Source organism: Rhincodon typus, chromosome 12 (genome assembly GCF_021869965.1).
Source record: "Rhincodon typus isolate 14 chromosome 12, sRhiTyp1.1, whole genome shotgun sequence".
Taxonomy (NCBI): domain Eukaryota; kingdom Metazoa; phylum Chordata; class Chondrichthyes; order Orectolobiformes; family Rhincodontidae; genus Rhincodon; species Rhincodon typus.
Genome location: NC_063343.1, coordinates 60,126,926 through 60,151,906, shown reverse-complemented (window position 1 = coordinate 60,151,906; position 24,981 = coordinate 60,126,926). Strand labels below are relative to the sequence as shown.

The window sequence follows — 24,981 nt, the reverse complement described above, 5'->3', positions numbered from 1 at the left end:
TTAAATGTTATGCCTCCGATAGTCTTCATGGGTTCCATCTGCTGCCAATGGAGGCAGTGTAAACATGGACCTCCGCTTCTGATGGCTCGCCAATTAGTTCAGCAGGAACCAGCAATGCACACGGTAAAGGCTGGAGGAGGGATTTACAGGAAAAACAGCACTTGGGTTACTGCTTTCCATTTGTGGGCTTCCCTTCTTACCCCAGCTGTCTATCCAGCATCATTAAACATTATCACAAGCTGTCAGAAAGGAACCTTTCTGCTTGGTCTGAATCCTAAAGGGGTTTCAGTGCAGTTATAACGTTAATCAAATAACTGTGGCTATTGACATCAGAGCATGGATATATTGGTATGAATAAATAATGAATGATGTGAGTGGTTTACCTCCTGAATGCAGTCTTCCAAGCATCCATTATCAGTGGAAAAGATGTTAATAATTTAATAAATAAACTTTGAATCTTTCCTGGCTCGCTGTCCTCTGTAGGTTTGCACTTATAAGAGGAAAATGTTCTGTATGAATGTTTAAAAGTATCTTGCTGATGATGGAATATTGACTGTTTAGTTGGGCATATAAAAATATGCACATCCAAACTAATGCTTAAGACAAAAAAAAAATCAGAACTTGCTGAAGAAACTCAGCAGGTCTGGCAGCATCTTTGGGAATAAAAATAGAGCTGAAATTTCATTTTCCAGTAACCCTTCGTCAGAGTGCTAATGTTTGCTTAGACTCATTCCTGTCTGCTTAAATCAAGTTCACCATTCACAGTTGCTTGAGCAGCAGCAAATAACCTAAATCACAGGGAGCCTTCATCATTTGATACAGCATCCCACTTCTTTTGCTAATGCTGACAGATGCTGTAAGATCGCACTACTTTATTGAGTTGCTAAGTTGTTGCTGCACTGCTGTATTCTATCTATCAAGGAAACCCTGTTGATAATTGCATGGCCGATAATTAAAGGGCGAACCAGAATTTTCAAAGTTGGAAAAGTGGAAGGAAAGATTTGCAGTCTAAATCTCAGCGTTGCTTCAAGCCACTCCTCAGATTTCAAAGAGGAAGGAAGAGACGTTACCTCAGAAGCTGGAGGGGCTTTTATTCTTTGTAGTTGATGTGCAGATCACAGGCAAGTGATCTTTGAGAACTAACCCTCCTCTATTACAATGCTTAAACAAGATGTCTTTTTCTTAACAACAGAATTGTGGGCCTGTTAACCAGTTCTGGTATATGCATGGATCTCTAATATACTGAACTTCAGAAACGCCAATATAAAATTTCTTTACGACAACTCAATCACTGAGCTTAGATCTACACAGTCAGGCTGAGTGCACTTATCCTATCTTCAACCTTTGAGAAGCAACGTGCTTTTGATTATAGTCTACACACATGTCCCACTTAATGCGTACGTTCGATGCCACCATCTACCAGTGTTCTGATATTAATTTGCAGCAGGTAGAATTGAAAATGCTGCAACAGTTAAAAATAAAAATTTAGTCCTCTTACATGAACCAGATAAAACTACTCCAGGGACTAGCACTGGAAATTGATGCTGGCAAACACAGACTTTCCTTAGAGCTACACACGCTAGTTATTTATACGTTACTAAGAAAACCTATGCCAAATGGCATAGTCATGTTTATTTAGTGATGCTGTCCGGTTTCTTTTGTACGATCCAACTGCACAGTTTGTGAGCTGGCAACAATAGCGAGTTTTTCACCACTGACCTTAAGCCTCACCGGTGAAGAGATCTAGTCATTGCAACCAGTTCTTTGTTTGAAGAGGTTATTGTGAGAGTCAAGTGATTCTTCATTATCTGATAGGGGATCTTCCCCTCACTTTTACATTTCAGTCTTTCATCGTTGCAACTTGTTTTTTTTTCTTTAATATTGATGCTCCTGAGAGCTTGTCTATTCTTTAAGCACCCATTAGCTTATGATCTTCCAATACCTATGCCATCTTTCATTTGACTCATTCTTTCACAGAAGCTCGAAGTTATGGAACTCCAAACCATCCTGGGTCTTATCTTCCTCCGACAGTCTTCAACAATTTAAAAGCTTGGAGGTGGGGTAACTTTGAATATCATTGAAAATTGCAAGGGTTGGGGAGTGTGGTGGATGCCTTGGAGTGGGTGAAAAATTGATGATAAGCAACCTATTGACTTCAGATGAAAGAATGTTGACTGGTGTATGTTATATAAGCAACAACAACAGCTTGCATTTAAGTGGCACCTTTAACATAATGAACACAGCAATGCACAGGAGTTGCAATGAATTTCATAGAACCTTCATCGAACAAAATTTATTGCCAAGCCATACAATGAGACGCCCGTATATGCGAACAAAAGCTTGATCAGAGACGCAGGTTTTAAAAGTTGTCTTAAAGTGGGGAAAGAGTGGTGGAGAAGTTTAGGCAGGGATTTCCTTAGCTTTAATTCCACAGCCCAAGGCCTGGGCAGCTGAAGACACATACACCAATAATGGGCCAGTGGAAATTGGGGAAACACAAAAGATCAGAATCAGATGAATGTAGAGACCTCAGAAGATTCTAGAATCCTAAGAGATAACGGGGATGGCGAAAGTCAAAGCTATGTAGTGATTTGAAATCCATAATCAGAATGTCAAAGTCAAGATATTGATGAGCCAAGACCCAGTGTACCACCCTCGCTGAAGTCATCTTCTTGTTACCTACTTTGTGATGTACCTTCCCTTCCCTTTCAGTCCATTGGTATCCTGGAACAATGCACCGTATTTTTATTTTCTCAATGAAAGAAATAACTGCCCATTTACGCCTCGTACTCAGAACTTTTTTTGTCGGAGAAAGAGGTGATAGAAAAGTAGTTACATGAAATACAATGATTAAATAGAATTTACGACACTGAAGCAGTTCATTCAGCTGTGCTTAAGCTCTATGTGAACATCGTGCCACTATAATTCATGAAACTTTGCTAGCACATCCTCCTATCACTTCATCATGTTTTTATCTAGTTTTTCTTAACTCCGTCCATGTTTTCTCAACTAGCACCATTATGAAAAAAGCTATTGGAATAAATTGGAAAGTAAAAGGATTAAGCTTGCCCCAATACTGTTTGCATTTATTTACAGTTACAAAGCTACCAGTTCATTTTTCTCAGAAATTGAATGTAACCACTTGATAAAGCTTTGTTTGGGTTCACATTCTGAGAACTATCACAATGACTCTTACTGCCTCCAGCACTTGTGCTAAACCTGCCATTAGCCGAGATGCTGATTAGAATCAGACTACCATATGAGTTCTTATACATCGGCCTATCCTTTGCCCTTATTTCCTTAATCTTATTGGATTGCAATCTCTGCAGCTTAATTTTTTCCACACCAAAAAAAAATCTCCGAAAACAAGAAAGAGGACTGCATTATGCCCACAGTTAATGAGACTAGTTGGCACTCCTGATGCAGTCTGTTGACTCATTTCCTGTTTTCAGTATGGCCAATACTAAAAATAGTTTCCCTTTTTATCTCTTTTGAGAATCAACTCCAACCTTGCAGCACATCCTTCGAAAGTGAAACTCAAGGGGAAGTACTTGGAAGGTGCTGCCTTTTCCTGAGAATGAACATTCACCCAACTGAAATGAGCAGAATGTGGCAGCAGATGGCCGCTGGTAACTGACTCTTAACAGCTTTCTAGCTGTGAGGAAGACACACTTTCCTCTCATCCTACTGAGCTGCTGATTCAAGTCATGTAGGGTGCAGCTTTGAACTATTACTAGCTCTTTTGAGGTGACAAGGTTACTGCTGAAAGTGTATAAAAGTGATTAACTGTGAAGGCTCTACACATGAGTAAATTGGGTTATTGGGGAGACTTGAAGAAGTTTGGGTTCATCTCCTTGAAACAGAGGAAGAGGTGATGTGAGGAAGGTGTTTAGACTGAATAAATAAAACAAATTATTGCTAATTGCACAAGATTTGAGGTTCACAATTGAAGACGACCTGCAAAAGCTCATTTTATGCAACGAATGGTTAGATTTTGGAACACTGCTCAATAGGGTGATAGAAAAAGATTCAACAGTAACTTACTAGAGGAAATTGAAAAAAAAAATTGAAGGAGAAAAGAAATTGCACAGATATGGGAAATGAGCACCGTACTGAGATTAACTGGATTGCTCCTCAGGTGCAGCCTCAATGGGCTGAGTGGCCTCCTTCAGTGCTGTATTCTATGATTCTGTTAGTCTCTTCCTGCCGCCATTCCTGGTGCTTTTCTTTGAGGCAAATTTCATTGACTCCTTCTCAATGCATCGAATTCAGGAAGATTTTATAAGGACTGCATGATTTAGCTTATTGTCCAGCACATATCCCAGCAAATTGAAGGTTAACCAGAGAGGCGAGCCTACCTGCCAACTAAGTAAAAATATCCAGTGTGGCATAACATAACAAGGAAACTTAAAGGTTTGATGAACTTGTGCCACTTAAAATGTTCTTGTTTGCCTTGGTCGATGGAGGTTGGAATAGTTGGCTGGGGACGTTGTGGTTTAGGGAATTCAATGATGCTGTAAAGCTTATCATCCCCATTGACTAATTATGATAGAGAATTAATGGTGATTGTGAACAAGTCGCAATAGCAGGAGAAGAGGCGATTGCAGAAAATCTGAAGAGAGTTGGCAGAAATGCAGACCTGTTGAAGCAAGTGGGGCAAAAGACAGTTGCTAACCACCCATCATGAAATTACTACATTAGCTATAGTGAACAGGCACTCGTACTTAATGTTCTCTCCTTGAAGGTTTTTAACTCTTCAGTTCTATTTTTGCATGATTTTCACTGGAGTTTATGAAACTGTGCAAGATAACATCTCACAATGTAATTTGCCATCTGGAATACAAGCTGACTCTAATTCAATCAGTTTTTTTCTCATCGCATGTTTGTGCATCAGTACCACAGCCACCACGTTTAATCATTTTGTAATGTCATTTTCCATCTTATTATCTTTGTGCTGAACTGATAATGCAGCAATGGAGATTGAAATAAAAAGACAAGCAGCAATTGCTAAATGGACATGGGCCAGGAAATGCACAGTAGGGAGGCCAGCATCAGAAAGAGAATGAGATGTTGATGTACTGGGTAGCGGCTGCCTGGTTCAAAGAATCACCCTTAAAGGAATCACTTTAAAGTATAAAGAGAGGAGGTGTGAGGAGGACCACAGATCAAGGTAGAGAGTTAACATTCAATTTTACAGAGATAGGGCCTGCTTTTAACTCACTCAAAGCTTCAGGAGTTAAAATCAGGTCCATAGTGTCCATTGAATTATGCAGCTTCCCTTCTTTTGTAAGACCGTGAGTAGTACATTCAGTTGCCATTACGTAACAAAAACTTGCATATATGTAGCACCTCTAATATCAGAAGACACCCCAATGTGCTTCACAAAGTATAGTAGATGCATTTTGGCATAGCACCAACAAAAAATTATTAAGCTATACACTGCAACAATGGGGTCTTAAAAATAGCCGATGCAAGTCCCATAACTTTGCCTTCAATGTGTCAACAACTTCAATTTGTTGGAGTCAAGATTTCTTACTTATTGGCTTGTCTTGGTTGAGATTTGTGGGTATAAAGGCATGAATGGGCTATTTTTGAGATTTTGTCTCATTGCTGGTTGAATGCCAAATCAAATATCATTCCTTTTAATCTGTAAATTTCCTCCTCAACTATCTGGGTTCTCTTGAATATGTCCTAGTTTGTCATCAGTTTGACCTGCCCGTTCTGATGAAGATATAAGCAAGTAACACAACAGATTCTGATGCTGGCTTTCTTCCTGTGCTTTTATAGGAGTTTCCATTGTTGATACTGTGTACCATTAATTTTTAATTAGAACAGATTTTTTGCTTGTATCAGGAGTAAATGCTGACATGGACTGGTTGTGCTGAGTCTCCTGTTTTCACGTTGTAACTTTTATATATACTGTGTAGAATGCTGCAGATTTGTTCTTGACGTTCTGTGAAATGCAAAAACTTTCAGCAAATTGTTCCCAGCAGCAACTATTGTAAAATGCTCAGTGTTGTGGTTTACCTTTGAAGTAGGTCCTTTATTTAAAGGCATTGAAATCATGCACTGAGCATCAGATTGTCTTCCATTGCCAAGTCAATAATAATAATTATCATTATGGTGGCTTGTCTACCACTTTAGGTGAATGGACTTATTTTTACTCATTGTATGGAAAGGGCTGTTTACTGCAATGTTGTTTCAGCACTCAGAGTTATATCTTCGTGTAATGCTTCATGTTAAATGTAATGCTTCTTTGTGTAATGTCCAGACGTCTGTTGTGCCATCAATGTTCACTGGCTGCCATGTTGCCTGCTGAATGCTAGAATTTACTATATTAACTGTTAAAGGTTTCATTTCATTGTTTCATGCTTTATTTTAAAAAAAGTCTTTGTCATCTATACAGTATCTGATCGCACCGTGTCTAAAAATATCAGTGCAGTTTGCTAAACAGATATTGAATATATTTTTGAAAGGCTTTTTTTTATTCAATTCAGTCATGGTTACTTGAGCTATGATAAGTAACAGCTAAGAATACACGGTTTTTTTGATCTATATAGTATAGATTGTAGCGAATGTCAGTAGGGTTTGTCAGCATTACTTACCAAAGGATGATAGGATCAAGACTTCTCTTTGCAGAGTTGGCCTTGGATTGGGAATGGGAGGGTTCATAAGGCTAGAATTTGTGGAGTATGTCACTTCCCTGGAAGCGGACATGAATATAGCAGGCAGGTTTCTCTATTTAGCTGTAGTGACCATTGAAATGCGCCGAACTAAGCTCTGGCCAAAGTCCAGCCATTCTTCCTTGAGAGGGTCTAGCTCGTCAAGATGCCTCTTCATTCTGTCTGAATACATGCCAAAGGTCATTGTGCTATTTATTGACAAGGACCATGTTTATGGAGTCAGTATTGAAAACATCAGTCAGTGAGATCTTAGAACTCAGTGAGCTAGTGTTCTTGTTCCAACTCCATAAGTCTGTAATTAAAAGATTATTATATTAACGTTAAATTTCATTGGGTAAAGGGAGGGAAAAGCTAGTTTGGCTCTGCATGTTTGAGCACAATCCAGTGACTTAGTATGCACACATATTTTATTTCCTGACAGCAATGGCTTTAGCTATTGCTTGCTGTGGTCACATTCAGCTGCCCAGAATTCAATATTAACAGTAGAAATGTGAGAGATAGCTTCCATTGCCTTTGGAACCATTTCCAGCAAGAACTCAATGTTAATAGAGGACTAAAAAACAACTAATGAAGACAAAAGTATGATTTGGAACAGTGCCAGGTCTGAAACCATTAATGCATAGCTGTAAATGACGGAATTTTTAGCCGTCTCTCACCAAACCTCCCAGGGCTAACTATGCTGCTTTGTAGTTGTGCTAAGTGAAAACCACGCACTTGCCCACTAAGCGAGCTAATATGGTGTGACAGAATCGTTGCTGGGCTATAATCACTTGTTTCCCTAGTATCCAAGAGGGCCATGGCAGAACCCTGTAATGCTGTTCTTGTTCACCTTGAGATGCAGCAGGTGAAGCCAAGAAAACGGAGTTCTTTGTGCTTGGACTGATTGTGAGGGGAGGGGTCCGGTGGGAACCGTGGAATCTTTATCGACATTTAAAAGCAGATAGAAAGTTTACCAGGAAAGGTATTTCAGTTCAGTCTGTATCTGAAAGAGAAAGAGGGTAGTTCAGCATGTGACTCCATCAGAAAGTCGAACAAAAGCTGAGGACGTTTTTAAGCTATGAGATAAAGCAGCAGAAGTTTAAGCTCCGTTCTTTGTCATTAGCATTTGTTGTGCTATCATTGTTTGTTTCATACAAGTTGCTTATGGCGACGTTGACTGTTTGCAGCTTCAGTCTGTCGAACAGCCAGGTTATGTTGCATCAACTGCATGCATTTAACATAAGTCATTGTTTCAAATCAAGATTGCCATAGCTTCAGCTGTATTCATTTAACATGAAAGCAACCTCTCCATACAGTCATTTGGCACAGTATTTACAAATCTGTTTGCAATTCTATATACCAGATGAGTGATGTTCCAGCAGGAGGAGCCACAGTATTTCCTGACTTTGGTGCTGCCATATACCCAAAAAAGGTAACTGTTAATACCAATTTTATATTGCCAATTAATTGTTTGCTTTCTGCATATGATTAAGTGTGAAGTGGATAGATTCATGGTGTTCTGTTAAATCTCTGAGGAATCTGCCTGTTTATAATCATTCATTCTTAGCTTACTAACAAATCTAATTTTTTTTTCTCTCTGCTGTACTGGGCCCAAACCTGGTAAAGCCTGCCACTAAATTAATTCTTCAAATATGTCCATCTTCTGATAAGCCCTTTATTTTAAGGTTAGAGAGAGACCACAATCTGCACAGTTATTTCTGATCCACTCACTGCCAAATCTGGGTAGAGGTCTAGGAGAAAACAAACAGAAGGCATTACAAATCCTTTAAGTTATGTATTTAATGCTTGAAGATTAACTCCAGAACGTGATTAACAATCAGCAATTTTTGACTTGAATTTTTTTGGAAGAGAAGCCACTGGATAACTAGTCCCTACTTTAGAGCCCATAGTTTCCCTTCCTCTGTTAGTAAGGATGCCCTCAACTGCACCTCCCCCATATCCTGCGTTACTGCCCTCAAACCTCTTACCTCCCAGCAACAATAAGGATATAGTCCCCTTGGTCTTCGCACACTACCCCACCACGTTCTGAATACAACGCATCAACCTTCAACATTTCCGCCGCCTACAATCAGACCCACCACCAAAAACATATTTCCATTCCCACCCCTGTCCGCTTTCCGCGGAGACCATTCCCTCATCAGCTGCAAACTCCCCACCAACCTCTCCACCACACCCAGTACCATTCCCTGAAGCCGCAAGAGGTGCTACACCTGCCCCTACACCTCCCCTCTCACCTTCGTCCAAGGCCCCAAACAATCCTTCCAAATCCAGCAGAGATTCACCTGCGTTTCATCAAACCTCATCTACTGTATCTGCTGCTCCCGATGTGGCCTCCTCTATATCGGGGAGACCAAACGCAGTGTCAGGGACCAGTTTGCAGAGCACCTGCACTCTGCACACACGAACCAACCCGACTTTCCGGATGGCATCCACTTTAACTCCCCCTCCTACTCACCTGATGACGTGTCCATCCTTGGCCTCCTCCACTGTCAGAGTGAGGCCAAACGTAAACTGGAGGAACAACACCTGATATTTCACCTTGGGAGCTTACAGCCCAATGGCCTGAATATTGACTTCACCAGCTTCAATACCTCTCTTCCCCCAATCTGTCCATCTTCTGACTCACCAGTCCAATCCACGCTTCCCACTGACCAACCACAATAACCTCCTACCTACATCCACCTATCTCCATCTCACCTACCCTCCCCAGCCCCACCACCCTCCCTCTATTTATTTCTGGACTACCTTGCCCCTCCACAGTTCTGATGAAGGGTTTCGGCCGGAAACGTTGACTCTCCTGCTCCTCGGATGCTGTCTGACCAGCTGTGCTTTTCCAGCTCCACATTTATTGACTCTAGCTTCCAGCATCTGCAGTTCTTACTGTCTCCAAGTCACTGGATGGCCAGTGACTGGTTCAGTTAATGGAATTTGATCTTCAAGATTTAATGAGTGGGAATAAAATTTGCAAGTTACATGTATCCCACCTGCACCCAGAAAGAAAGAATGTGAATTCTGGGACAAATGAAATTTTAAATATTAGAGTTTTCTTCCACAAAGGACAAAAGAAGATAAATGGAAAGAAGGTCTTGTGTAGCAGAACAGTGCTGGGATGAATGCCCTACACTTGTTCTTATGATTATGTTTGAAAGTAGCTCATAGATATAAAGTATGCCTTTAGTAGATGATGCTGTCTGCTGCTCATTCCATAGAAATTGCTCTGTTTCACTCCCAAGGGGTGGCACAGTGCCCCAGTGGTTAGCACTTCAGCCTCACGGTGCCAGGGACCTGGGTTCGATTGTGCCCTTGAACAACTGGCTGTGTGGATGTTCTCCAGTTTCTTCCCACAGTCCAAAGATGTGCAGACTAGGTGGATTGGTCATGGAAATGCAGGGTTACAATGATAAGGTAGGGGGATGTGTCTAGGTGAGATGCTTGTCAGAGGGTTGGTGTGTATTTGATGGGCCAAATGGCCTGCTTCCACAGTGTAGAGATTTTGCAGTTGCCTCGACTACCTTTGACTCTAAACCCCAATTCATGTTGTTAAACTGATGCTGCTGCAGTTTATTTATTAGGGAAACATTTCTTTATCTCCCCAGTTGCCTGGAGTAGATTTGGATATAATTCCTAGCAATGACAGCTGAGTTTTCCAGCAGAACATACTTCACCATGAAAGGATTGTTCCATTTCATTAGTAGAAAGGGAATTTTCAATTGATCTAAACCCTGTTATTTGAATTATTAAAAAAGAAACACAGGACAGCTTCACCTTTACTGCTAAAAAGCATTTTATCTGTCTATGATACGTTATAATTTTAAGGATACAATTTAAAATTTGGTTTGTTATTTTCAGGGCACAGCAGTCTTTTGGTATAACCTTTTTAGAAGTGGAGAAGGTGATTATAGAACGCGGCATGCAGCCTGTCCAGTATTAGTAGGAAGTAAATGGGGTAAGTGCTTACCTAATGTCTGCTGTTAATAGCCACAGGACTGTTTATTTCTTTGGTTTGTGTGTAAAATGAATGAAGAGAGAGACGTGCAGCTATCTCTGCATTAGGTTCTGTCAAAATGTGCACATCCTTGCGGAAAATAAATCTGTCAACTTTCTTTCTGTTAAGTTCTCGTGGTGAGACATGGCTGTGTTCGCTAATAGAATTGTTTCTTTTCCTGCAGTGGCAATGTCCAATATTGCTAAGAAGCCTGATACAGGAAAGCCCAAATGCAAAATCAAGCATGTAATAGCAAAATATAGCAGATGATGGAAATCTGGAAAAAAAAACAAAGTGCTGGAGAAACTCACAATAAACTGTCTTATTCTCAACACCAATGAGTCTCAGCTCCAGCCTTAAGAAAACATTTCTGACGACATCAACACATTTTTTTTCATTTCCCACACCAATTTCCCATATGACCTCTCTGAACAAAATTGACACTTTTGTGCCAGTTTTGGGCCCTTTTTTATTAGGAGCAAGTACCCACATGTACTATTCAGCCTCATCTTCAGTTGTACTTTGGAAGCTGGTATTCTGTTCTTATTTAGTCATGAGATGTCCCTGGCAGGCTAACATTTGGTGCCCATCCCTAATTGCTCTTCAGAAGCTGATGGTGAGCCCCCTTCTTGAACTGCTGCTGCCCTTGCTGAAGGTTAATCCACCGTGCTGTTATGAAGGCATGTTGCTTCCCTAACCCTAACCCTAATCACGGTCAGGCACTTCATTTTTCACCCTAACCTGACAGATGAAAAGCCAGACTGCTCCCCGCAAGACTAAATGAACAGCACGTCCTGAAATTGTGTGCATTCATTTACCTGTCCCAATAGTTTGAGTGCCTTGCTAGGCCATTTTAGAGGGCAGCTTATTGACCAGACAAGGTGAGACTGGCAAGTTTCCTTCCCTAAAGAACATTATTAAACCAAATAGGTTTTTGCACCAATCCAATATCTTTCTGATAGTTTTTGCTGATATGAGCTTGTAATTCCAGATTTATTAACTTATTTTAAATGAATGCATATTTTCATTTTACTGATGAGATTTGAACTCACATTCTATAGATTATTAATCTAGTAATATAAAAACTGCGCTGTCATATCCATGTCCACTCATTTTTCAAGGATCCCTTGAGTAACTAGAATTAACTTGGTGATGAGGATACTTAATGACTTATATGAATCTGTGGCTTCATTGGGTAAATACAGTATTCAGTGATAATTGGGGTGCCTCTAAAATCAATCTCATTATCCTCTGGTATGAAATAAGATACATAATAGATGAAGCATCATCTGTGTTAAGGTTGGATTGTAAAACCAAGCCATTGACTTTCACAAATTGATGAGGAATCAAAAAAGCCAACAAACCTGGTTTGTTGGAGCTTACTTTCTATTCCAGGGAACAGCCCTTTCTCTTTCATTAGTAATCTCAGTAAGTTGTATCTGAACATATCTCCTCAAAAGTAAAAATTGCCTCAGTTGTGAAGTCTGGCATGGAAGAAGAAAAATATGAGTTATTATTACTGTTTTTTTTATTTTGGAAATGATTTATGGAGTTTTGGTCTCCTTATTTAAGGAAAAGTGGAAATGTAGTTCAGAGGAATATCACCAGTTTGATACTTGGAGTTTAGAAAAGTGAAGGGTGACTTGATTAAAGTGCATAAGATCCTGAGTTTTTTTGACAAGATGAATATGGAAAGGTTGATTTCTTTTGTGGATCAGTCCAGAATTATGAAGGTAGAGTGGTAGACATTGTCTATATGGACTTCAACAAGGCATTCAATAACATTCCATATGGTAGACCGGTTAGTAAGGTTAGATCACATGGAATCCAGGGGAAGCTAGCCAATTGGATGCAAACTGGCTTGAAGGTAGGAGACAGAGGGTAGTGATAGAAGGTTGTTTTTTCGGATTGGGGGGCCTGTGACCAGCGGTGTGCCACAAGGATTGGTTCTGGATCCCCTGTTTTTCGTCATTTATATAAATGATTTGGATGTGAATATAGAAGGTACATTTAGTAGGTTTGCAAATGACACCAAATTTGGAGGTGTAATGGACAGTGAAGAAGATTATCTCACAGTACAGTGGTGCCTTGATCAGATGAGCCAATGGACCAATGAGTGGCAGATGGAGTTTAGTTTAGATAAATATGAGGTGTTGCATTTTGGTGAGGCAAACCAGGGCAGGACTTATACAGTTAATGGTAGGTCTCTGGGAAGTGTTACCCAACAAAGACCGAGGAGTGCAGGTGCACAGTTCCTTGAAAGTGAAGTCACAAGTAGATAGGTGCTGAAGAAGGCATTTGGCACCCTTGCCTTTATTGGTCGGTGCATTGACCGTAAGATTTGGGAGGTCATGTTGTGGCTGCACAGGACATTGGTGAGGCCACTTTTAGAATACTGCATTGAATTCTAGTCTCCCTGGTACAGGAAAGATGTTGTTAAACTTTAAAGGGTTCAGAAAAGATTTACAAGGATGTGGCCGGGGTTGGAGAGTTTGAACTATAGGAGAGGCTGAATAGGCTGGGACTATTTTCCCTGGAGCATTGGAGGCTGAGGGGTGACCTTGCAGAGGTTTATAAAATCATGAGGGACATGGATAGAGTGAATAACCAAGGTCTTTTTCCCAGGGTAAAGGAGTCCAAAACTAGAGAGCATAGGGTTAAAGTGAGAGGGGAAAGATTTAAAAGGGACCTGAGGGCAGCTTTTTCACACATTGGGTAGTGCATTTATGGAGGTGGTGGAGGCTGGCACAATTACAACATTTAAAAGGCAAGTGGATGGGTATATGAATAGGAAGGGTTTGGAGGGATAAATGCTGGCAAATGGGATTAGATTAGTTTAGGATATCTGGTCGGCATGGACTAGTCAGACTGAAGTGTCTGTTTTTATGCCATATTACTCTATGACTCTATGACTGTGTAACTAGGACATACTGTTTTAAAATTAGGGGTTGCTGTTCAAGGACAGAGATGCAGAGCATTTTATTCTCAGGTTTGTTCGACTGAGTAAATATATTTAAGGGTGAGGTAGATTGATTTGTTTGCCTTACATGAATCTCAGGTTATCGAGGGTAGTTAGGAATATGGAATTTGGAATGCTACCAGCTTATCCTACTTCAGATCCAGATTTGTATGTTTTTGTATCTACAATTCATCTGAATAATTTACTATTCTCATACCAGATTATGATGTGTTGCAAAGCTTCACCATATTGCTAATACTTATTTATTTATTGATTGTTAATTATTTCATTCATAGTTTCCAATAAGTGGATCCATGAGAGAGGACAAGAGTTCAGGAGACCGTGCGGATTGACAGAGGTGGATTGAACTGACAGGCCATGGCATTATCCCTGTTTGTATCCCTCCCTTATTTTATCAGGACAGACAAACAGTCAGGATTTGATTTTTCTCCCCCTTCAATCAGCTCATGCATTCCACTTTGATCAGATCACATAATTTTCATTCCAATTGATTCTTTTTCTCTGCTCCCCCCCACCTCACCCAAAAAAAAACTAGACCCAATTATTCTCAATGAGGGGTGAAAAACACTGTGGTATCTTCAATTTGTCAGCCACTCCATACAAGAAAATCATTCAACCCATTTGGCAACAAGTATTAGATCTGAATGATTGCTGTCCAGGAGAAGACAGCAATCCTTTCTCTCTAGGAAAAGAAGTGGATGAAAAATATCAGCATTCATTCATCCTTCCATCCTCCTACCTTATGAATTTCAGCAGAAGGAAATGTACGGTTTGGACCGAAGGTTCCTCCACTTGGATACAGCTCCATGCTTCTGTTTTCACACATCAAAGGCACCTTTCTCTTAAGCAATCTCTACCTTTTAAGATGCTCAAAATCTTCTTGAAACACTCCACTTAAGAAAAGTATTCACATGAAAATTGTTTGGCCATTCTAGCTTAAGCTACCTATTTACGGAGGAGATTTTCATATCACCTTCTTGTCTGTTAATTTTTGTTTTGTGGAATTCTTCAATGGACTTCTGTTTTTCAGTATATGAATACAATTTTGTCATCACATTCTAATCACCTTTTGCAAAATTGCAGATGTTGAAATCTCTTTTAAGCACCCAGTTAATGCAAATCTCTCCTAAATTGCAATAAAACCGAAGTGCAAACAGAAAATGTTCTACCAATTTAGATCACTTTTAGTGACTATCTTGATTCTTTCCCATGTGTTGCATTGTGAATGAGTCCTGGTTCATGGGTTAGTAAGTGGCAGTTTAAGAGGAAGACCTGTCACCACTTTCTAAGGCAAACTGGGAGGGATAGGCAACAAATGGAGCTTTGTCAGTGTTTCTCACATCCAGAGAATGAAAGTAAGAAAGATGGACTGCGCTGTGCACATGAATCTGACTAATTTGTTAGAAAACCATGAATCATTCCAACTTGAAAATCAATATTTTTGAGAAGGCTCATCAAAGATTCATGCTGAGAAAATTATACAATTGTCTTCAAAATCTATTTTGATAATGTTGGAGATAGCAAGAACTGCAGATGCTGGAGTCGGAGACACCACAGTATGGAGCTGGAGGAACACAGCAGGTCAGACAGCATCAGAGGAGCAGGAAATTTGACCCGAAACATCAACTTTCCTGCTCTTCTGATGCTGCCCAGCCCATTTTGGTAATAAGGTGTAGAGCTGGATGAACACAGCAGGCCAAGCAGCATCATAGGAGCAGGAAGGCTGATGTTTCGGGCCTAGCTTGGCCTGCTGTGTTCATCCAGCTCTACACCTTGTTATCTCAGATTCTCCAGCATCTGCAGTTCCTACTATCTCTGATACCATTTTAGTAATGTTCCTTTTGTCCCCTTGACCCATCCTACCTGGAAACATATTTCCCCTCTCCGCCTGGGCTCCTGAAACTCCCACATAACCTTTGACCACAGCAACAGGACACTTGTCACGGTCTATTCATTACTGTCAATACAAATAAATTGAATCTCTTACATTTTGGTAGGGAAAGTAAGGAGCTTTCATACTCATTGGGAAAACAGAGTCCAAATGAGAGAAATGAGCCAAGGGATCTAGGCATCCAAATATAGAATGTTGGGCCAGAAGACCTGGGTTCAAATCCCACCATCACAACTTGTCTAAATGAGCTGATTACAAATATTTCAAATATAGAAAGTACTAAAAGTAATAATAATGAGTTAATTACAAACAGCAAATAAAGCAATGCTGTTCATTTCCTCAGGGATAAAATTGAAAAACAGTGGTCTTATGTTGAAGTGATAGTGTCCCTACTTCTGGGCTAGAAGGTCTGGGTTCAAGTCCCATCTGTACCAGAAATGTGTCATAACAGGTTAATTAAAATAACTAAAATTGAAATGTAGGGCATCAAGTGAGATCCTGGCGATAAATTTGATTTGAGCCACTGCATTAAACCACATTTCCTGGCTTCCAGATCCCTATGACCAGAATGATTGGAGTGTGAAACTCCCAAACACAAGGAATAGTTTGGGTAAATAGGTCAAATAAGCACATGAGGGAGAAGGAGGTAGTAGAATACACTGAAGGGTAAGATGATGATGGTTGGGTGGAGCCTCTTGCTGACAAAGGTCAGCATTTATTGTGATCCCTGAAGAAGGTGGTGTTGAAGGTCCTTGATGTGATGAAAACAACAAATGCTGGGGATCACAGCAGGTCAGACAGCATCCATTGAGAGACAGCAAGCTAATTTTTCGAGTCTAGATGACGCTGATGACGTACAGATTCTAGCACCTGCAGTAATTTGCTCCTTGATGTGATGCCTTGATAGATCTTGCCTTTGTAGACTCTCAACAAGAAGCACTCTGGTGATTCCTTTGGTAAAGAAGGGCTTTGCCAGGACACAATTTAAGATTTAAACATTTTTAAAGATTTAACAAGTCAGTTATCTCCCTGCACTTTTGTATGGCTTCACTTATTTGAAAGTCAAGATACTTATCCATCTTGTGACATTGGGTCTTGAAACAGAATGTGTCATCCTAGTGTAACTGAACTTAAATCTGCAGAAACCAGTAGATTGAATGTGGCCTGTAATTTCTATCCTTCAAACACTGCATACTTCACGTTGACTCCTCTGAAAACCTGAAAGAGCTTGAAATGCTACTGTAAATGCTTTCCGTCATCTGTCATCTCAATCAATAGACTGTTGGAAACCCAAAGAAACATAAGATTGCCTGTGTAATTCTCTCTATGCTGCTTTTACCAATTTCACTCCAAAGATCGGGGATGGGAAAGTTCTTCTCTTCCCCCTGGGTTGTTGCAATTGCAGAATATTGATGAATTTGATTTAATTTGCCTTTTTAACTTTAGTTTTCGTTGCATAGAGTTTCTTTAAATACAGAGTGGTTTTATTAACTTTTTAAGAAAAATCTTAATGTTATTAAATTTGTTTTGGTATTTTTTGTATGGAGCACAAGTAGCTCAAAGTTATCGGAGGAAGTTGTGGTCCAACTGTTAGCTTTGTTAGGCTGAATGAATAAAATAAGAAAATCAGATGAATGGGGGACTCGTCTCTGGACTTTTTTGTTGTACTGTAAAATTTACTTCAACCCAGTTAGCTGATTATATGAGCAAATATTTTCTACTTGATGTTAAGCTTCAGGTAGCCAGTTAAGATCATAAGAAAATAAGAAATAGGAACAGGAGTAGACCATTTGGCCCCTTGAACCTGTTCTACCATTCAACAAAATCATGGCTGATCCAGTAATTTTCACATCTACTCACCTGTCCTTTCCTGTAACCTTTGATTCCCCAATAGATCAAAAATCCATATATCTTAGCCTTAAGTATACACAAGGATTCTCCATTAGGGAAAACACCGTCTTATCTTTTACCCTGTCAAGCCCCTTAATTTGCTTCAATGATATCACTTCTCATTCTTCTAAACTCTGGTGAGTAGAGTCCCAACCTGTTTAGCCTTCACTCACAAGGAAATCTCTTCTTACTGGGGATCATCCTTGTGAACCTTCTTTGAACTACCTGCAATGAAATGATACATTTCCTTTAAAAGGGGGTCCAAAACTGTCCATAGTACTCCAGATGTGGTCTCACAGCTCCTGAAAAGTTGCAGTAAGATGTTGAAGCAAGTTACTGCAGATGCTGGAATCGGTACTGAAAACAGCAAATACTGGAGATCACAGTGACTTAGTCAGCATCCATGGAGAGAGAGCAAGCTAATGTTTAGAGTCTAGCTGACTCTTCATTAGAGCTGAAGTGAAGTGTGGAGGGGGCAGCATTAATGCTGTCGTTGGAGGGGCGCATGGTTTTGGGGTGGTGGGGTATAGAGTGCTGGTGGAGAAAAGAAGTTGACAGTTCAGAATGAGTAATCACAATGGTGTGTCTAACTGCCAGACTTGATAAGAGATAGTTCAGAGTCTCAAGGAGGGATGTAGTTGCATTGGAGACAGTTCAGAGGAGGTTCACAAGATTGATTCCAGAAATGAGGGGTTTGTCGTGACAGAGATTGAGAGATTGTTCTGCCATTCTCAGATTACAATCATTTAATCTGAAATATCAACATCTTTTCTGCACCAGCACTCTATACCATGCCCGCTCCCCCCCCCCGCCAACTATAGCATAAATGCTGCCCCCTCCACACTTCATTTCAGCTCCGATGAAGAGTCATCTAGACTCGAAATGTTAGCTTGCTCTCTCTCCATGGATGCTGTCTGACCAGCTGTGATTTCCAGCATTTGTTGTTTTCAGTACAGTAAGATGCCCCTACTCTTACACTTCAACCTCCTTGATAACGGCCAACAATCCTTCAGCCTTCCCAATTACATGCTGCACCAGTTGTTGAAGGAAGAATCCAAAGCCAGTCTTTGCTTGATATGTCAATCTGTAAATAAATCTGTTTCAATCAAATCAAAAAATCAAATTAAAACAAATACTGGTATATATCTTTTGATTCAATTGACAAGTAAGTTCAAGGGCAGAGAGGGTAGGCCAGAAAATAGATGCCACAATCAGATTGTGCATGATATTATCAAACGGTGGAGCAAGATCAAGGGTCAAATAGCCTACTCCTGATCCAATTTTTTATGTTCACTCTTGTGCCAGTAAGGGTGTCATTTTTGTACATAATGTCTTGCCAATACCTCCATCTGTGTGTACCTAGCAGTGAATTAAAATGTTGAGCTCACCTTCTGGATCAGAGGCCTTGATTTTAACTGAGCAATGGACAGTTAAAACAAAGCAGTTACTTACAACCTCTGATCTCACTGTCTTCCTGCTGGGTACCAAAATTAACCTCATAATTTGAGCAAGTGGGTTCTTTCCTGAAATGTAGTGCAGTGTAAATCAGAGATGTGAGCTGGAAGCAGTGACACCTTCTCTGTACAATTCTGGTCCCTTTCTTGAGGAGGAATGTAGTTGCCATGAAGGCAGTTCAGAATCTCAAGGAGGGATGTAGTTGCAAAAACATAAGTTGCTGGAAAAGCTCAGCAGGTCTAGCAGCATCTATGAAGAAAAAATCAGAGTTAACGTTTTGGGTCCGGTGATCCTTACTCAGAACATTTGCATTGGAGACAGTTCAGAAGAGGTTCGCTCGATTGTTTCCAGAAATGAGGGATTTGTATTACGAAGAGAGGGATTTAGCAGTTGAAGCCTATATTCTTTAGGAGTTTAGAAGAATGAAAGGAGATCTAATTGAGGTATACAACATGCCAAAGGGGATTGTGAAGGCAGATGCAGAGAGGATGTTTCCTCAAATGAGGCAATCTAGAAAGAGAGATCTTAGCTTTAGGATAAGGAGTTGTAGATTTAAAACAGAAATGAGGAGAAATTATTTCTCTCAAAGGGTTGTGAATCTATAGAATTCACTACTGCAGGGTGTGATGGATACCAAGACATTGAGAGAGATTGAGGAGATAGATTTTTAATTAGTAATGGGTTGAAAGGTTATGGAGAGCGGGCAGGAAAGTAGAGTTGACGCCAAGATGGATCAAGCATGATATTGCAGAATGGCAGAGCAGGCTTGAGGGGCTGGGCATACTCCCAGTCCCTAGTTCTGACGTTAGGCCAGACCTACCAGGAAGTGAACCTTCAGTCAGAAGGCCCCTAAAGATGTAGTCATTTTTAAATTTAACTTCCCAGGAGGTGTAGGAGTGTTTTTTCCTGCCTTTAATGATTTGTGACCAGAATGACTTATCATAAGTTACAGATCATCTTCAAAGCCCTACCTCACCTTGACTGACAACTGACAGTTGTCATAACTGGTTCCCTTGACATAGTCGCTTGCTACCAAACCTCTTCCTGTTGGCACAAGTAACGGACTTGGCCAGACTCACAAAATTAATTCAATTTCACTTCCCAGGTTCAGGTTCACTGTCCATTCCACAGCTCGCACGTTCACACCTCCCCTTGAAATTAAGGGTGTGATAATCCTGGTGGTAGACATTGGATGTCGCTATTTCCTCTTTGCTCAATTAGTGTCTGAACTAGGCTGCTAGCTGGCGCTCGTCATTTTAGTGATCTAATGATCCATTGCTCAGCAGGAATGGATGAACCCAGTGTGTTAGTTTATTTAGAATAGTAAAATACATTCTAAATTACGAAGTAAACATTGCCTCAAGCCATGTTGATTTCTGTGTGTGCTACTTCCAGGCACACAGCAAACTAACTGGCAGACAGGTTCACAACATTGTGTGCACAAAGCACATTGACTCACTTAAAGGCAAGGTACACATACAATTTTTTGATGGAGCTGGAGACCTGAAGTACACACAGATATTGCCCATAAAAGTTAGAGATTATGCTGCGTATTCACTTTACAGCACTAATGGTATCAGGTTGTGATTGAGGTCCAGAAAGTTGGATAAAAATTAACATTTATTCCAAGTCCAAATTGCACATTAATCAAAAGGTAGGGAGCAAAAACTAGAATCTGTTCATTATTAGATGTTCCTTAATCCTATGGAATTAGATTGAACATTCAGTAGAAACAGGCCATTTGGCCCAACAGTCATTATGCTGGTGTTTATACTCTTCTTGTATCTACTCCTATTCCATTTATTAATCTCAATTTGAGCAGCTTTCTTCATTCTTAACTTCTTTTTTTCTCCTCTGCTTGTTCTGGTTTCCTTTGTAAAGCATCCAAATGATTTGCCTCAGTCCCCACAAGTTCTGCATTCTAAATATTCTCTGAAGAAAACATTTCCACTTACTTTCCCATTGAATGTATTTGTTACTGTCTTGTCTGTATGGCTCCGGCTCAGATTCTCCCAATAGTGGAAATGTTCGTTCCACCTTTACCCTGTTCACCAGATTCATCATTTTAAAGAATTCTTCGCAAGTGACTTTTTAAAGTAAAATGATCGCAAGCTTTTCAATTTTCCCTTCAATCTGTAATCTCAGTTCCGGTACCATGCATCCAAATCTTTTCTGCTGTTTCTCTATGGTTTGTGTCTCCTTTTCATTGTACAGACAATAGACTACAAGGATCTAACATGATGTAAGTGCAGCATGAACAGAGTTGTATACATGAAAGTTAACAGAGCAGCTCTCTCTCCCCTTCCACAAGCCCCGAGGCTCCAGTCTAACCTTAAATTCTTGGCAACATATGCTTTGGGAACAGATGTGACCAATGTATTGCTCTATCTGACTGCACCTGACAAGGAGCCAAGAATATGAGCTGTGCTTCGGTTTTGAAAATAAATCAATGAACTCTCAGTGGGATACATGTATTTGTCTGGTTCTTTTTACAAACTGCTGTCCAGTTAAATTTTGCATATCCAATACTATCACAGTCGTTGAACTTATCACCAAAAACAAAAGCAGATATATTGTTTGGGACCAGAAGGAGCATGTCAACTAAGTGCAGTTTAAGTGAAATATGTGATGCTTACCTGCGAGAAATAAGCTCAAAGTGGAGCACTGGAACATCACCACAGTGTATGCTTTAAGCGAAGTTTTACAAGTATTCGGAGGGCCCATCTCAAAGCCCCTTCCCGCACTTCAATAACAGTTTCAGGAAGCAGTCAACATTAAGATGTGAACTTTAATTTGCTATCCAGAACTGTTGAAAAAAAGGAGTCGTTATGGCAGTGAATGCTATCTGTCAGTGAATTGTTTGTTCCAGCTACACCACTTGATGTTCAGTAAGAGTGACCAACTCGAAAGAGTTTACAGTTTGGACATGCTTGACTAATGAAGAGTTTGTAATGATGGATGACTCCCTGAAAGCAGTTTTCCCTGAGAGCCTAGAACTTCAGGTCAGGAAAGGGGGTCAGCCATAGACACTGAGTCAAGACGCAGACATTTTTTCATTCACTGAGCTGTAAATCTCTGGAATTTCTGCTTTGCACATTTCACAACCTCTGGACATGGCAGCAAACAGCCAATGAAAAGCTTTTTGAGGCACACACAGCAACCAGTTTATACACAGTTCCAACAAACCACAACAAGATAAAAAGAATTGTGTTTTTAGTGATGTTTTTTGATGAATATTATGGTCCAGGACACTGCAGAGACCATTGTCTTCTGCATATAATAGGAGGGGATCTTTTCCTTCCAACTGAGATCAGGCCAGGCCTCAGTATTGTACAACACAAGGGAAGAGGCCTGTGTTTAGTCTTTTGAGGCCTGAATAAGGAGGGACCAGAAGTGGATAAGCAGAATTTCCCACCACCAGCCAGCATGCAGGTCTTCTGCACTATCTTGCCTCCCTCCCAAAATGTTTTCAAGAACTCTAGGCCAGAGCAGAACAGCTACCATCAAAAAGTGGTGAGTATAGTTGAGGTGACGAAGTGACATATTAACCTCAAGATATGATACCACTAACCCATATAACTGAAGCATAACATCTTTATCTTTATGCTCAATTCTTCTTGTAATAAAGGAGAACATTCCATTAGTATTCATTATTAAGTGCTAGACCTGCATAGTAACCTTCTGTGATTCATGCACTAGATTGCCTAGATCTCTCTGCACCTTAGAATTCTGCATCATTCGCCATCTAAGTAATACTCTATTTCTTTATTCTTCCTGCCAAAGTGAACAACATTACATTTTCTCACGTTATACTCTACCTGCCAGACCTTTGCCCACTCGCTCATTGTAGATTTATCTGTCTGCATCATTTTCATGCCCGTTTCACAGTATACTTTGCTACCTATTCATCTGTAAAGTTAGCTACTACACCTTCACTTCCCTCCTCAATGTCATTGATATAAATTCTAAAAAGCTGAGGCCCCAGCACAGAACTTGAGGGATTTCACTCATCATATCCAGCCAATCAGATAGTGACCCATGTATACATACTTTCTGTTTACTGCAAGCCAGTCAATCTAATCATGTTAATGTTATCCCCCACAATATGTGCTGCTATGTTGCACAATAACCTATTCTGTGAATATCACCTGGAAATCTAAGTAAGGAATACCCATAGGTTTGCCTTAATCCCCAGCATTTCTTTTATTCCTTCAAAAGACTCCATTAGTTGTGTACACATAAGCCCCCAGGGCCTGATGGACTTCATCCTAGCATCTTAGAGTCATAGAGTCATACAGCATGAAAACAGACACTTCAGCCTGACTCGTCCATGCCATACAAGCTGCGTTTGGCTCATATCCCGCAAAACCTTTCCTACTCATGTAACTGTCCAAATGTCTTTTAAATTATGCAACTGCACCTGCATCCAGCACTTCCTAAATAACCCCCCCATTGTTTGAAAAAGTTGTCCCTCGGCTCCCTTTTAAATCTTTCTTCTCTTGCCTTAAAAATAGGCCCTCTAGTTTTGACCACCTCCACTCAAGGGAAATAGCCTTTGCTATTCACCTTATCTATACCCCTCATGATATTATAAACCTCTCAAGGCCACCCCTCAACCTCCTTCAGTCCAGTGAAAAAGTCCCAGCTTAACCAATCTCTCCTTCAGTCCAGGCAACATCCTGGTAAATCTTTTCTGAACGCTTTCCAATTTAATAATGTCCTTCCTATAGCAGGGCAACCAGAACTGTACACAGGACTCCAAAAGTGGCCTCACCAATGTCCTGTACAACCTCAGCATGATGTTCCAACTCAATGGTCTGAGTAATGAAGACAAGCATGCTAAATGCGGAGAACTATATAACTGAACCCCTAGGTCTCTCTGTTTGACAGCAGTACCCAGTAACTGTATTAGTCCTGCCTTTGTTCATTTTACCAAAATGCAATACCTCACATTTATCCAAATGAAACTCCATCTGCCACTGCTCAGCCCATTGGCCTAATTGATCAAGATCTCTTTGTAATCTTCACTGTTGGCTATATCACCAATTTTGGTGTCATCCACAAACTTACTAACCATACCTCCTAAATTCTCATCCAAATTGTTTCTATAAATGACAAATACTAAGGGAAGCAGCACCAATCCCTGTGGAACACCACTAGTGACAAGCCTCCAGTCTGGAAAATAACCCTTCACCATCACCCTCTGTCTCCTACTATTAAGCCAAATTTGTATCCAATTGGTAAGTTCTGGTTCGACCACATTTGGAATACTGCTTACAGTTCTGGTTGCCACATTACCAAAAGGATGTGGATGCTTTGGAGAGGGTGCAGAGGAGGTTCACCAGGATGTTGCCTGGTATGGAGGGCGCTAGCTATGAAGAGAGGTTGAGTAGATTAAGATTATTTACATTAGAAAGACGGAGGTTGAGGGGGGACCTGATTGACGTCTACAAAATCATGAGAGGTACAGACAGGGTGGAGAGCAAGAAGCTTTTTTCCAGAGTGGGGGACTCAATTACTAGGGGTCACAATTTCAAGGTGAGAGGGGAAAAGTTTAAGGGAGATATGCGTGGAAAGTTCTTTACGCAGAGGGTGGTGGGTGCCTGGAACGCGTTGCCAGCGGAGGTGGTAGAGGCGGGCACGATAGCGTCATTTAAGATGTATCTAGACAGATACATGAATGGGCAGGAAGCAGAAGGATACAGACCCTTGGAAAATAGGCGACAGGTTTAGTTAGAGGATCTGGATCGGTGCAGGCTTGGAGGGCTGAAAGGCCTGTTCCTGTGCTGTAATTTTTTTTGTTCTTTGTTCTTTGTTCTTCCTGAATCCCACGTGATCTAACTTTACGAACCAGTCTACCATATGGAATCTTGTCAAAGGTTTTACTGAAGTCTATGTGGACAATGTCTATCGCTCTGCCTCATCAACCCTTTTGGTTACGTCCTCAAAAAAACTCAATCAAGTTTGTGAGACACCATTTCCCATGCACAAAACCATTGAAAGATATGGCTAATGAGGCAGTAGATGCATTGATGTTAATTTTCCAAAACTAGCTGGATTTTGCCAATGTTCCATTTGACAGGAAGCATCAAATATA

General features: G+C 40.5%; 1 protein-coding gene across 4 annotated transcripts in view; it reads left to right on the top strand.

The window, feature by feature from the left end:
* LOC109927709 (prolyl 4-hydroxylase subunit alpha-2-like) overlaps positions 1–14,809 on the top strand; it is a 69,175-nt gene extending 54,366 nt beyond the window's left edge. For 3 of the 4 annotated variants that reach the window (XM_048603769.1, XM_048603768.1, XM_048603767.1), the window contains exons 12-14: positions 8,026–8,094; positions 10,533–10,629; positions 13,924–14,809. In XM_048603769.1, coding sequence (XP_048459726.1) covers positions 8,026–8,094; positions 10,533–10,629; positions 13,924–13,994 — 237 coding nt within the window. In that variant the 3' untranslated portion in view covers positions 13,995–14,809. Of the gene's footprint in view, positions 1–1,977; positions 2,057–8,025; positions 8,095–10,532; positions 10,630–13,923 lie in introns of those variants that run through there. The other variant, XR_007263367.1, reaches the window with a different exon arrangement.
* The last annotated feature ends 10,172 nt before the right edge of the window (positions 14,810–24,981 follow it).